The sequence below is a fragment of the Tamandua tetradactyla genome, chromosome 14 (genome assembly GCF_023851605.1).
Source record: "Tamandua tetradactyla isolate mTamTet1 chromosome 14, mTamTet1.pri, whole genome shotgun sequence".
Lineage (NCBI taxonomy): Eukaryota > Metazoa > Chordata > Mammalia > Pilosa > Myrmecophagidae > Tamandua > Tamandua tetradactyla.
Window position 1 is genome coordinate 20270843 of NC_135340.1, and position 14166 is coordinate 20285008.

The 14166-nt window shown below is 40.5% G+C and overlaps 1 protein-coding gene and 1 long non-coding RNA gene across 10 annotated transcripts in view; one reads left to right on the forward strand and one right to left on the reverse strand.

The window, feature by feature from the left end:
- The window catches only part of NPAS3 (neuronal PAS domain protein 3), a 927883-nt gene that overhangs the window by 63329 nt on the left and 850388 nt on the right, over positions 1–14166 (reverse strand). For all 8 annotated transcript variants that reach the window (XR_013162217.1, XR_013162215.1, XR_013162216.1 and 5 more), the window contains one exon: positions 1066–1213. Coding sequence is in view for 1 of the 8 variants with exons in the window: in XM_077126978.1 (XP_076983093.1) it covers positions 1066–1213 (148 nt within the window). In the remaining 7 variants the exon portion in view is untranslated. The remainder of the gene's footprint in view (positions 1–1065; positions 1214–14166) is intronic.
- Positions 1–14166, forward strand: part of LOC143655668 (uncharacterized) — a 156226-nt gene that overhangs the window by 10211 nt on the left and 131849 nt on the right. The gene's annotated exons all lie outside the window — the stretch shown is intronic.

The window sequence follows — 14166 nt, forward strand, 5'->3', positions numbered from 1 at the left end:
TGTGAGCACGTGCTGCAGGGCCAGTGTGCCATGAGCCATGGGTGTTCGCATCTCAGCTCCATTTGGCTGTCTCAAAGAATAATGGGACTCAGGACTCCCTATCTAGATTATCAGCCAAAGGGCAACCACTTCCATTCATAAGACTTATTGAAATCTTCCTGCTCAAACCACACGTGGGCCCTGCTTGGTGGCTTAAGGCCAAGAGGAGCCAAAGACTGGAAGGCCACTGGTGGAGGAAGCAGGCCCAGCATTGCGAAAGCTTCAGCACAGGCTGGATGGAGACCCTCCTGGCAGGGTTGCCCCCAAATTCAGACCACCAAGTCGGTTTGCCTTGGTTACTTTCCTGCTTGTTTGAACCCAAATGCAAAAAGTAGTGAGGGAAAGAGAAAGAAATGGTGCCTCATGTGCAAATTTAGGCAGCATTTGAATTTGGCTTCATTTATGGATAAAAATTTGAGGGTCTAACAGGAGTAACACTTGCCTGAGATCTCAAGACATTAGGCAAAAGAAAGATTGCCTTCATATTTATAGAGGTATTGTCTTGATTCTGGCAAAGCAACTCACTCTACCTACCCAAACTTAAACCCTATGCTATAGGCTGAGGGCTTCAAAGGGATGAATATTTAGAGGAATATAATGTATACAGCGACTTCTTCCCCTTCCCTTTTTGCTTAATTTTCACAAGGATCTGAGGGTGTGGGTGTGTGCATGGTGGGGACAAGGAGGTGTGCTTTGTGAATTCTGCAGCTGTAGGCAAAAGTTGGTATTCCTTTTCTAGCCTGAGCATTTGTGGGGATACCAAAGCAACTTCTGCAGCGCTGCCCAGATGTTGATAGCCCAAGAATTACTGACAGTTTTGCAAATCTCGGATCTGCCCTGGAAGTCCCTTCAAATACAGCTTCAGTCTTCTCACATTTCTTTGAATCTTACGGAGAGAAGAGCAGACTCTCCATGCAATTCCACACGAGATATTGTTGAAAGAATAAACTTACATCATGTCAACAATTAGCCATGAGCTGCATATTTTATAACTGAGACAGAAATGAAAAAGATTAGAAGGTATACCTAAGGAGATAATTCACCCAGATGATATTCTTCTCATTTGCGTTCTTGGCATTAATAGCTATGGTGGCACTAGACTGTATCCAAATATATCCTCCATTCTTCTGCATCCAGCGATAGTACTTTGTCACACACTGACCCTTATTCAGCACTGGGGGGAGAAACAAACAGAACAAAAGGCATTGTGTATTAAGATTGGAGCCTAATATCTTTGATCTCTGCAAAACATCAGACGGAGATGGGTAGCCCTGCACCAAGCTGGGGTGGGAGTGGGGACTCTCTGTATGCTTAATATAGAATGCCATTAGTAGGACAAATAAAATCAACAATTCAGTGGAGCGCCAGCTCTGGAGTGAGGGTTACTACCATTTGTAGCAAGACTTTCTTCTGTCTTGGGCAGCTATGAGGTGAAGGGAAGAATAAAAGGATTGCAAATCTTTTTTGGCTCACAGAACACCTAATGTGCTGGGGATATTGTCAATGGGTGTGACGTCAGATGGTAAGAAAGGCAGATTCATATGAGATTTATTCATAGCTTCAAGGTAACCAGTCTTTGAGATTCTGGATATTTGAATGGCTACCCCTCTTTGATCATTTCACCTCAGCGCAAACAGTATCAACCAGTGTACTTATGCATCTGTTCTTTTTGATCTTGTCAAACAGAATTTATAGTCCTTGGATGAACTAAATTTACATTGGTTGGTTGGGGGGAAATTCTGGTGAGACTTTGCTGAACGTTGGAACAAAATAAATTCCCCCACCAAGTCAGAGAGAAACACTGGCCTAAGGGAGGCATAGAATTGACTTGGCTAGAGCCAAACAGAATGACAGCTCCACACAGACTCTGAAATATGGCCCAAAATGAAGGAACAAGTAAAAACAATCAGTAATGTGAAACGGTGCCATTAAATACCCACTGAAAGAGAGCTTTAAAATGCAGATGTTAAAAATGATACTTGAACCAAAATCTTGCCAAGTTGAAATTGATTTGATTTGTATCTGGATACTCCTGAGCTAGTAAAAGGGGGAACGTGCAGTAAATCATCCCCTGAAATAAAGTGCTATGGATGGGAATGGTTTAAAAGGATGCCGGAAATGTGCAAAACCTGGTGTTATTACTTGGCCACGTATCGCAGCGACTTTGCTTCTCCCCCAAACGCGCGGCAGCTGGCTGGGCACTAGAGGGCAGTGTGCACTCGCCTACATCTCCCGCTTTTGGCATGTCCTTGTCTCCGTCTGCTAAAATGAAAAACCTCTAACTGCTGTAATAAATTTGGCTAAATTAGCTGCTAAATGGTTATCTCAAGTAATATGTATTTGCATTAATCATCTTGCTCTAAACCAGAACAAGCCAGAGTCCTAAAGACGTAGTAAATTCATATTGTCCATTTAATTACGGCTAATAAGTGCTTCATATACAATAGTTTCATGAAGTACATTTTGATTTTTTGGGGGGGGAGGGGGTGGATGGGTAAAGGAAAGAAGTCACTTTGGAAAAAGAGCAGTGTCTGAGGCTGTGGCAGCTCTTCCCGCCATGTCCTGGTTCTGAAAGTGATCAAAAATCAAAGCTCCACATATTATATTCATAAATATTCCACATTTTCTATTCACAAACAGATAACCATTGATACTTTTCTTCCACTCCCCCTTTTTCTCAAATACACTAAGTGGATGGCTGTAAAATTTAATAATTATGATTTAACCTGGCTTGGAAAAAGCCTTGCTTTGATGAATGTTTCAAATAGTGGCAAGTTCTGTTCTGAAAGGATTCAACAATGTGGGCTATTTTTAAGGCGGGGAACTGTTATTTTCTGTTGGGGTGTGGGGAAGGGGAGTTCCACAGGTAGCATTGTACTCTCCTTTTGTAGGCAATTCTAAGTTTTCCCGTTCTGCATGCATGGCTTCCCAGGTTACAAGCTGTGGTGAAGCTGAAAGCAGTAAAATACTAACTCTGCCATCCAGCTCTTGTGTCAAACCAATCTTGCATGCAACAAGATGTGCTTTTATTCAGATCCTCTCAACTTGGTTTACTATTAGTAGAGGAATGATGGGTTCTGTAATTCTGTCCACTATTTTCCCAGCAAAAACTTACAGCATCCCAATCTGTGGTCGGTGGTGTAATTCTCACTACTTTGTGTCTGGAATAAGAAATAACTTCAGATTGTTCTAGTAGTCTCCACAAAGCCGAAGAGACTAAGGAGCCCCTTTTGGAATCACATGAGGAAAACACTGAGAGGGCAGGCCAGATCAACCCAGCCCAGGTGGGGATTCTAGACTGAAATTCAATGAAAAGCATGAAATCAAAAAAAACAAAAACAAAAACAAAACCCAGAATACAGAGCATGGAAAAGATCTAAGTGAAAATGGAATCATATAGTCAAAGTAAAATGTGCAGAAATAACATAAAGATTACTCTCCCATTCCTTAAAAACAATAAAACAACTTAAAGACAAACAAAATCCCAGCTCTGAAAAGGATCACATGCAAACCATCTATCTCTTTGACGGGCTCCAGGTATGTGCTTGAGAAGGGCTGAAAGGTTTATATGCTGCAAGAATGATGTTATGGCATCATCTTTTTCAGTTAAGGCAGTGTGACTCTGGTCCTCATTAAATGCATCTGTGTTTCCTGAGATGAGAAATACTAATTTAGCAGGGCCTGTGAATACATGTATACAGCCTTCTTTATCACCCAAGTAGGGAGCATCTAGCAAGGTCAGGAGATGTGAATGAAAGAGAGGCAGGACATGGTGTGGAGAGGCAGGATGTGGGAGAGGTGGCTGTGGAAGGACTGAAGTGGAGGAGACCCCTCAGGAGCTCCTTGGGGAGCCAGGAAGCTACTTGAGCGCCCTCAAGTTACCACGGTCAGCACCACGGACCAGGACCAGGACCCCACCAGGATCAGCTCACGACGACAAGTTTGACCTCATGCATAGTTTTGCCCCAGACCAGTCCGACAAACCCAACCTCAAAAGGGAAATGTTCTAGCATGGTCTTAGATAATGACAATTTCCTTGGGAGTAGTGTTTTCTGAAGGAAGCCTCCATGTGTCAGTGGGAAACCAGATGACCTCAGACTAGTCACGGGGTTAGCTCCCACTATAGCATAACTGTTGATGAAAATATTGCCCAAGTTGCTTCCGTCATTTTTTTTCTAGGAAATCCCATAAAAGAGGTCACAGTGGAAATTTGCTTTTTTTAAAAATGAACAAGGAGCAATTTTTGCTTGAAGCTCCAGAATATGAATTTAGGACTTTGGGATGAAGCTTATTTCTTTTCTTTTTTTAAAATAATACTGGCCAATCAGTTGGATCATTTCCACCACGCCAAAGGCAGGATCTCACAGCTTTTCCTGAGCTCATGTCCTAATCAGTTCAAGGAGAAGAGCCACCTTGGTGCCAGTTTGAAAGAGATTTTTAGTTTGCAATAAATTAGAGAACTTGAAAAACATGAAAACTTTTTTTTTATTCTCTTTAATCTAGTGGCTATTTTTTTTTTTCTGATTTTAGCTTTAGAGAGCAAAGAGAAATGAGAGAACGTTTGTGTCAATCTCTTTTATAAAATCCCTTTTGTGGGGGGATACAGAAATAAGCACACCGTAATTTACTTGATATATAAGTCCTTAAGAATAGTTAATCATCCCTTGAAAAGAGATAGATACTCCTCAGTGAGCCCAGGAGTACATTAGTGACCAGTTGCACAAACTAAAAAGCTAAGGGAGCAGAGGGACAAGAAATAGAATCATATTTCTAGACTCACAGCCATGATATGGTCTCAGTACATACAACCTGGCGTCTTCTTGTTCCCCCAAATTTGTGGGTAGAACAGCTTGTTTTTCCCCTCACTGAAGTTGCCGATAACATCACAACATCTTAGAATTGTGTTTTTAAAGGGGGTATTAATGATTGCAAGAAAAAGTAGCATTTTAAGTATCTCAAAACATTTAAATGACATTTCTTAGATTTTGTGGGGTGGAGGATAAAGGTAAAGGGAGGATAAATACATTTCTCAGAGGTTCACTTTCGAACTTGAGTGATTCCAGAAATCGCTGTGAATGCTGCCGTGGGAGAACATGTTCTTTTCACTCAGAACAACAAAAGGTATAACCAAGTACTTTTGGCTGTTACTGCACTAAAGGAAACCAAGAACCTGTCACCAGCACCACCCCACGTGCTCCAACCTAAAGGGGGCTCAGAGTTACAAGCTGTACTCTTTAGAAAGCAGACATGACCCCACATTTTTGAGAAGAACACAATGGAGACAAAAGAGAGACTTAAATACTCCTATTGAACTGTCCCAGCCCAGCTCATCTGAAAATGAGAAACTATTAGAGTGAAAACACCACGCACCCTCTCAGTGGGAGGGGAGCAGCGAATACAGTTGAATCAAGTGAAAACTGCAATCCTTCCCGACCCTCTCCACCATCCTGTATCCTTGCTTCTGGCATGGCCGGGCCCCCCTGCCCCAGTCCCTTCCCTGCTAGCCCCTTTGCAACCTGCCGGAGCTTGGGGAGGAGTGAGAGGGGAAAGCTTGTGGCCGGGTTAGGTTTCTGCTGTCCCCAGAGAGACCCTCTGTTCCAGGCTGGCCCCAAGGCAGGCATGAGCCACCCGTGCAGCCTCCCCTAAGGGTGAAATAACCGCTGGCATGTCCATGCTGCAGAAGGATAGAATAGCAATTTATGGAGCTCAAAAACTTTCTGTCTGCAGGGCAGTCTCTGTGACTTGGGCAGGGAAACTGGCTTCTGGCTTTTTCCCTGGAGCCTGATGCTGGGGGAGAGGAGAGCCATGCCAGCACTGCAAACTCAGGGACCCGGGAGGCCTGCATTAGGTTCTGCGGATACTGAGAACTATTTTAAGGCAGGAGGGTAGCAAGGAGCAGTCTTAGTAAAGCAGTTCCGAGCCTTATAAAAAGAATCAGAGCTTACATTTTGGAGCAAATGACCTTTACATCAAGTACACATTCTACCCCACCCCCACTTTCCCTGCCAAAATACTAAACACTAAATTTCATTCAGTTTCTTTTTGAAGTGTTACCTGGTCTCTTGGTCTAAGTGTAGTGGTCAGTACATTAAGAAATGATCTGCTTATAGTGACGAACTCCTCTCCCACCAGATCTGATTAACTTTTTTTTTGCTGAAACACACAGCCATGGCTCTGCACAATCACCAACAGAGGGATTTCAGTTTTCTTTGGGAAAACTTTGTCCACAGTAATAGACTGATGACTGAAAGGAACATAAAGGGAGCCAGTGTCTGTGGCAGGAACATAAATCTGTTAGTAAATCAAAACAAATCAGTACAAGTTTGCCTTCAGAAATATGGAGGAAAAAAGAGAACATGGTCTCTTCCTGTTCGGCTGTTCTACAAAATCAAAGCCAAAGATTCTAAATAGTGAGTTGTCTTAAAAAGAAGGAAGCAGTCGAATTCGGTTTGAAGAGGCGATGAAGAACACGTTTCAAAAGCAGTCTTTTAGGAAAATGTCTCACAAAAGGACACTTTATCGGTTTGCATATGCATTAAGAAGGCGCAGTACTTGGTGTATTCAGGTAAGTATAGAATAAATAGGAAATGGTGAGCTCATCGGAGATTGCACACTTGACATTCACATGGCTGAACAAAGAGCTGCATTATTGTGGCGTTATGGGCTCAGCATCTGCAGGGCCATCCGCCCCTCCTGGAGGTACCTTCGTCAGTGGCTGCGGAGGACGTCGGGTGGGCGCCTTTTGCTAGAAACTCAAAAATTATTTCTGAATTCACCAAAGTGGAGTGCATGTGTATACGTTTGCGTGTGCAAGCAGGGGTGGGGATTGTGCTAGGATCACACTTTCTACTTAACGCCACAGTAGGGTGCTTAGGTGGAGCCACTGGTTCTCTTTCTGCATTCACAAAACTGGCAGATAAAACATGAAAAAGAATACTGAGTCTTTAATCTCTGCTTCTCCACCTAAGGCCCAACGCAGACTGACAGGGAACTTCACTCTGGAAACAGGATTTTTTTTTCTAATTCTGGATTACTTTTTCCTCTGCTTTTGAAAACTGTGGGCTATAGGGGAATGAACCTGCCATCGACTTAAAACAAGAACAAGTTTCTTTATCTAAAAAGTTATAGTCCTTGATGCTTACAGGAAGGTCATTTTCAAAACCCACAGGAGAAACAGCATTATAGCAAGGAACTGTGCATTATGTGCTTTTATTTACTTGCAGTAGAGACAGCTTTTCATTTAGAACTGCTCATAGGATCAACCAAGGCTTTGATGCTGTGCAGACTTCCCTATAGATTTTACAATTAGTGTGCTAGATGTCTTAAATAGCAGGCATCCATAAATTGGTTTTTAGTTTTTCCGTAAATCTATGTGCTGGGCAATATTTGGTAAAGTTTAATGATATTTGATATTTAATGTGAGTTATGAGCTTAAAGACAGAAGACCTGTGGATGTTCTGTGAATGACTATGCATCATCCATGGATTTTCCCCCTAATACACTAATGACAGGTCCTGCTTGAATTGCTATCTGCGTGATTTATAACCTCACAAGAGGTTTTTTCCTCCACTACTGCCAATTGATAGATTTTTATTAACTGTTAATATTGAATCATGCAGAAAACTTTTCATTGATTTAGAACATGTCAGTTTGTTAAGTTTAAAAAATAAATTTTCCTTCTCTTCATGATAATGCACTGAATTGGAGACCGAGGCTTTTAACACTGATGGTATCGTGCTTTACGACAGGAAGAATAAAAGTAATGGTTGGCCCAAGTGACATCAGAAATCTCGGATTTTTTTCAAGTTCATTTTCAGTCCAGCCGGGGAGTTTCAATCTCACTCATCCCTGCCTTTCTCAAGCTACAACATTTAAGGACAGAGCAGTTTTTAGTCCTATACCCTTGTTTTTGGTGGGGGTGGGGGGGTGGATTTGATATATAAAAGAGAAGTGGTGAACTCTTCAGTGTGGAATTAAGAAAGATTTTATGGTTAGGAAATGAGAGAAATGGTGGATTTATTTATTCATTCACTAGATAAACTTTTGAGTGCCTACTCAAAAGTGCCCCATATGGGGCTATGTTGCAGTACGTAAAATTCTGCTAGGGACCTGCCGTCATCTGTGACTCTCAAATAGTCCTGGTAACTCTGTTCCTCTGGCCAGGAATTAGTTTAGGGTAGGACTAGAATGAATCACCAGACAATGAGACCTATGCGTACTTGCCTGCTTGTGTATAAGAGAGATGATACTTTCCCTGCTCAAATTCTCCCATATTTGTGAGTACTTATTAGATACAACGCCTTGAAGTATTGCTAGCAGGTTTTTGAAAAAGTTTTCTTCACTCTGAAAATATGGATTTATCTCTAATTGCCACTGAATGAGAGGTGGATGATTATTCATAATTTCCACCAATACATTTTTAGGTACAACAATGATAATTGCTATGAAAAGTGTTAATATGCTGATTTATAAAAGCACAGGGGATTTGAATGAGGCTGTGGGAATTGTTTCTCTCCCTGTAAGAATTAAGAGTATTAGGGTGGTTGGACTGATTAGGATGTAGGGAGAACTGAAAAAAGAAAAAAAGTGATGAGGTGGGCATTGTACTCATATTTATTTTCTGTCTCTGGTGGACTCTTGAGTTTCTGGACAGAGTCATTTCCTTAAGTTCACTAAGCATCTTTAAAATGAAATATGTAAGTGGTGAGACATCGGTGTATAAAGACTACTGTTCTCATAACCTCAGGAATAGTTAAAGGAGTTCAGACAAATTCTATTTGTTTACCTGTTCTGTAGATGTTTGTAGTAAAAACTTAACCGATTTTCCCCTGTAGCAATCATTGATTGCCTACTGACCAGTTCTTCTGCCACTTCCTTCTGAAAAATAGAAATCTAATTTCCAGTTTTATGTTTGATCATTTCCTCCCAAGCCTCAGGGGAATAAACCTGGATTGTTTAAACTGATCATGGTAATCCGGTCCCCTGGCCGTGGGTCTTAGGTTTGGGCGTTTGATGAAACCCTGAACACAAGGGGGCTTCTCTGAAGTAGAGGGAATCTGGGAAAGTCTCCTTTACTCTTAAAAATGATTGGGTGGGCCACAGTGGCTCTCTGGCAGAGTTCTGACCTGCCATGCCCGGGACCCGGGTTTGATTCCTGGTGCCTGCCTATGCAAAAAAAAAAAAGAGAGAGAAAAGAGCACAAACTAGGAACTGACCTTTCCTAAAGCTGAACACCACCTTCCGAGACTTAACGTTTGTTAGGTCATGAAGAAGAGAAAATTAAGAGAATTATAGAGACGGTATAACTTGAGTTGTCTGTTATTTGTAGTCAGATACATTTGAGCTGATAGGTGTCACCAAAATTCTAAGACTCCAGAGAGGATGTGCCAGTTCATAAGTCAATTCAAATAACTTGATTTTTAGTTAACTTCCACATTTATAGCAAAACAATTATACACTAGACCCAATGCATAAATTAAATCCTATACCACTCATTTGAGTAAAAAAAATATGTGTGGTTTTTGAGATATGTAAGGTATTAAATGTTTTGAGGAAAGCATTTTTTATGCAAGCTTAAGAACAAGATGCCATTAAAAGCATTAATAGAATTGATTTGAGGGATGTTAGGTTAAAATTGATGATTTTTCTCTACTTACTCCTTAGAAAGGCAATGGATTACTTTCTCTCAAATATCAGGTGTTACTTTTATACTATAATAAAAGCAGCTATTAATTTAAATATTAATAAGGAAAAGTCCAAGAATCCACATTAGAGTTGGCTTACAATGCATCAGTCAAATCAAAGTTCTGGTTTAGTCTCTGGGGAGAGAGAAAAGATCCTGTATTCTTCTGTGTCCTTCCTTAGGTTCTTCTAAGCCTGGAACGCCCGCTGCTATCTCCTGCCAGCTTCTCTTCTTACTATCCTCTTTCAAAATCTATGAAAATGCACCTGTTCTGAGACTCTCCATCCCTTCCTTGGTGTCCCCCACCTCTGGGCTGTGTTTTTTTTTTTTGTAATAAATCTTATTAGTTCTCATTTTATGCTGCCTTTTCAGAATTTGCTCTTCTCATGCTGTCTTCTCCACTCATCTGCACGCCTCCTTGAAGGTAGTTATTTTGAAAATCTCCTAGTAATACCACAAGGCTTGTATACAGTAGGTACTCCCATATGTTGCGTGAATTTGAACAGGGAGAATATTTCTGCTTCTGCTCTGCTCCTATGTGCAATCAAGTACACATAGAAAAACAATAACCTGGGTGGGGGGGGAGGGCGGGAATCAAAGATCCCCTTTTGCTTATTTATATTGTCATTTCTCCATTGATATTCAGAACCTTCAATCTTTATAAAACAAGTCAACCTCTTTATCAAGTAATCATATACTCAGTTTGAACACTGATTGAGACACACTTAGAGCCAATTTACCACTCATATTTTACTATTGATAAAATTAGCCAATTGGAGAGAAAAGTAAAATCTTTAAAATGGTTCATCAAATTGTATTTACTATTTATTCTACATAAATAATGTCTTCCAGATAGGAGGATAGCCGTTTCTCAAATTTTAACATGAATACAAGTCAGCTGGGATCTTGTTAACTGCAGATTTTTATTCAGTGGGTCTGGGGCAGGCCTGAGATTCTTCATTTCTACAAGCTCCCCGGGGATGCCAATACTGCTGGTGCATGGACTCCACTTTGAGTAGCAAGTGGAGCAGGCACACTCAGCTGGGAGCTAGGCCCTCTTGCTGGTCTCTCTGCCCTGTGCTTGCCTGCTCTTGGACTTGCAGAGCCAAAATCAGCACATGCCCAAAACAAAACAAAAGTATAATACTAATTCACTCCGGTATAAAAATGTGGCTTTATCTTGGATCATGTGACAATCTTTTAGTTAATGGATAGGTGCAGGATGTACACTAGCTTGGCTTCTGAAGAAAGGCAGGCTTGGAGGCTATTATGTGCATTCCTTTCATGGGAATTTTCTTATTCACATGGAAGAAGTGGAAAAACTCTTTCGCTTTAGGAAAAAGTCCAGCAAGTGACCAGTTGCCACTAAATCCTGGAAGATGCAGCCCTGAAGAGAGGCTAAGGTCAGAAAAAAAAAGGCAAAAGTCCCCTGTACTATCTGCATTTTGCTCACCCATCACACTTGATGCCTTCCCTTCTCCCACTGCTTGCAGTTCCCTTTACTGTGAGCAATGGCTGCGTATACCCAAATCAACAATTAAATTCCCCCTTTGTTTGCGTGGCAGATGACAAATGCATGGAGGACATCTTGTGTTGCCTAGGCAGGCAGGGCACTTACTTTGATTGATGCTCGGTTGTGGAAAAATGAGCTGGGAAAGAATTACAATGGAAAGCTTGCAGACTGGAAGGGGCTATACTAATTAGTCCTGCATTAAGCAGTCGGCTTGCATTTGGTGATGAGGTGCCTTCAGGAGGGAATGTAGGGGTTATTGATGTAAAACAGCATGGAAGGCATTATGCCAGGTAGCTGTGTATTAGTTTTGTTAGGAAAAATAGAAGTTTGTAATTAAGAAAATAAACACTTAGGCTACTGTATTTTTTTTTAATACTCCCCAAATGTGTTATAAAGGCCATGCTTTTTAAGTCTACATGAGCCTATCAACTATCTGGGAGTCCTTCTCTCTCTTTCTGAAAATAACTTCCAGAATTCCCCTGTCCTGGGCAAGGTTCTAGGAAGGAAAAATTACATTCACATCTATACCCTTTGGCTCCTTTTCTCTAAAACCCCACAGTCAGAAAAGCCTTGAGCCAGACTGGTGGAGTACAACATTATAAAGAAAGGACACTTTCCCTCAGGCCTCTCTTTCCAGATTTTACAAAGTTCTTGCTGATTTGACCCAGGAAGAACTTTCAGGATATGCCAAGACAATTCAGTTCCTCCTGTAAGCAGAAGGCTGGATTACATGGGAATAAAGAGAAGTTTTCTGCAAAGTATATTCTCTATCTGGCTTAGTATTTCTGCTTTGCCCTTCTATTTTTCTGGCTACAGCCAGAGAAGGAGTGGTAGATGATTATGTTGCAACCTCTCTCATCAAGAGTGACAAAGGTGCTCCAGGTAGCTGGAGTGTCTGCCTCTGGGGATAAACATAACTGATTATCTCAATGTCATCAATGGAGAAATGGAGGGCGATAGAGAGGCAAAGATGCTCAAATAATGACTAATATGAGTGGTTTAAGATTCAAATGTTGAAATGTTGATTTAGTTAGTTTGGCCTGAAGACTCAATGAAATTGGATTCACGAACTCCAGGGAGGTGGCTTAAAGGGAAAGAAATCATGAGGTCACAGTATGAAAGAAGGGGCCCCCAAACTCCCTTGGTTTTAGAATTCTAGAATAATTGCACAAACCCATCATGGTGGTATAGATAGTGTGATTCTTAGTGATTATTTATGTTGAAACATTATAAACTATGGGCATGTTATCTTAATGGGAAAGTCAATGGCCCAAGTTCTCTGGTTCAGTTTATTGGAGTTGTCAAATCCTGGTGAAATTGAGATTCCCCTCTACTTCCTTATTCTAGAGACAAATTTATAGATTTATAGGGTGTTTATTCTAGGAAAACAGATAAAAGTGATAAAGATCCCACTTTTAATTATCAAAGACTATTGAGTCTTTTTAAAAAAAGTTTTATCTCTAAACTACAGTGCAAGACATATACGAAAACATCAGAAATATGATCAGATGCCTAAAACCTGTCTTTTATGGATAGAACCAGGAATTGTGCCAATAGCTCTAGGAAGAAAAGCTAAATAGTTAATGTGGTTTATTTTTTAACCATCCCTTTGTTTTAGAATTCTATCTTATTCTTGAACTGATTCTACGTCACCAAGACCTTCTCCTGCCAAGAAAGCACAGTTGAGGTATTCTTCAGTAATAGCCTAGGGCTTTGGACAAGGAAGACGCTGTACTGGCTTTTGCCTTTTCTTCCATTGTTTACACAACCAAGACTTATTACATGCTCTGTCATTTTGTTACGGGGCTGGCTTTGGTTTGAGAATTAGGTAAACATTAGACATTCCATCACACAATTTGAGACTCAATCTTACTTTATAATGATGTTAATGTTTATTGTACAAAGCGAGATGCATTTGTATATTTTAGCATTTTATTTCAGTCACAGAATGCAAAACCTGACATTGGAATCAGTTTGATTTTTTTGTGTGTGATTGAAGATATTAAGCACTACAAGAACGTTGAAATTTCAATCTGATTAGGATCAAAATTCCTCAGGATCAAAACACTTCTTTTCCTCCCCCTACAGTTTTACTAATTGTGTGCTACTTGACATTGTGGAGTTATTCCACAGCATGATAGCTAAATATGTGAAGTGTATTTTGCTGTGCAGAGCTATCAGCTCATTCTATTTGTTTTTCATGTGTTTAAGGTTATTAAAAGAACTCAAAATTAGAAGTCATATGTATGAGTTAAAAGAGTGAACTCAATCACTGTTAGGAGGCTAAATCATAAAGCAATAGCCCAGTATGTCAATATGAAGTAATGAAAAAAATCACAGAATTTGAAGGCATACTTTCTTTGTTTATTAGTTGGCAAGATACCAGACAAATTAGGAGAATAGCACAATAGTGAATGGCAGAGTAGTTTATTTTCAGCACTCTCAAATTATTCTGGCTATTGGAAATGAGATAAAAGTAGATCGGAAAGAATAGCATCAAGCGTTTTTGTTGGAGACCTTTGCTTTGTGGGAAGAGATGAACTGCCCAAGCTCACTGCGCCCCAGGAACAGTGTCTCTTCGAGCTGTAAATCAAATACCTGAGAGATAGCATGACGTTTTCTAAATAATAGCTGAGATGACAAGGCTTTTTTTTTTTTCCCTTGGCAATGTCAGGTTTCCGAATTTAGACCTCAATTACGATTCTAAAATGAAAATGCAACCCCCCCAACCCACACGTGGTCTCTGAGAGTGTCCTACAAACAATATAGTCATTTTTTTAAAAAGTCTGGATCTCTGGCCTGCACTGGTCCAAAAATATATCCATGTCTTCCTCCAGAGGTCCTGACTTTTCTCCATTTTCTCTGAATTCCCAGCTACAAAGAACCTGATGTTTCTTTTCAGGAAATAACATCAATTTTTTCCTAATTAATT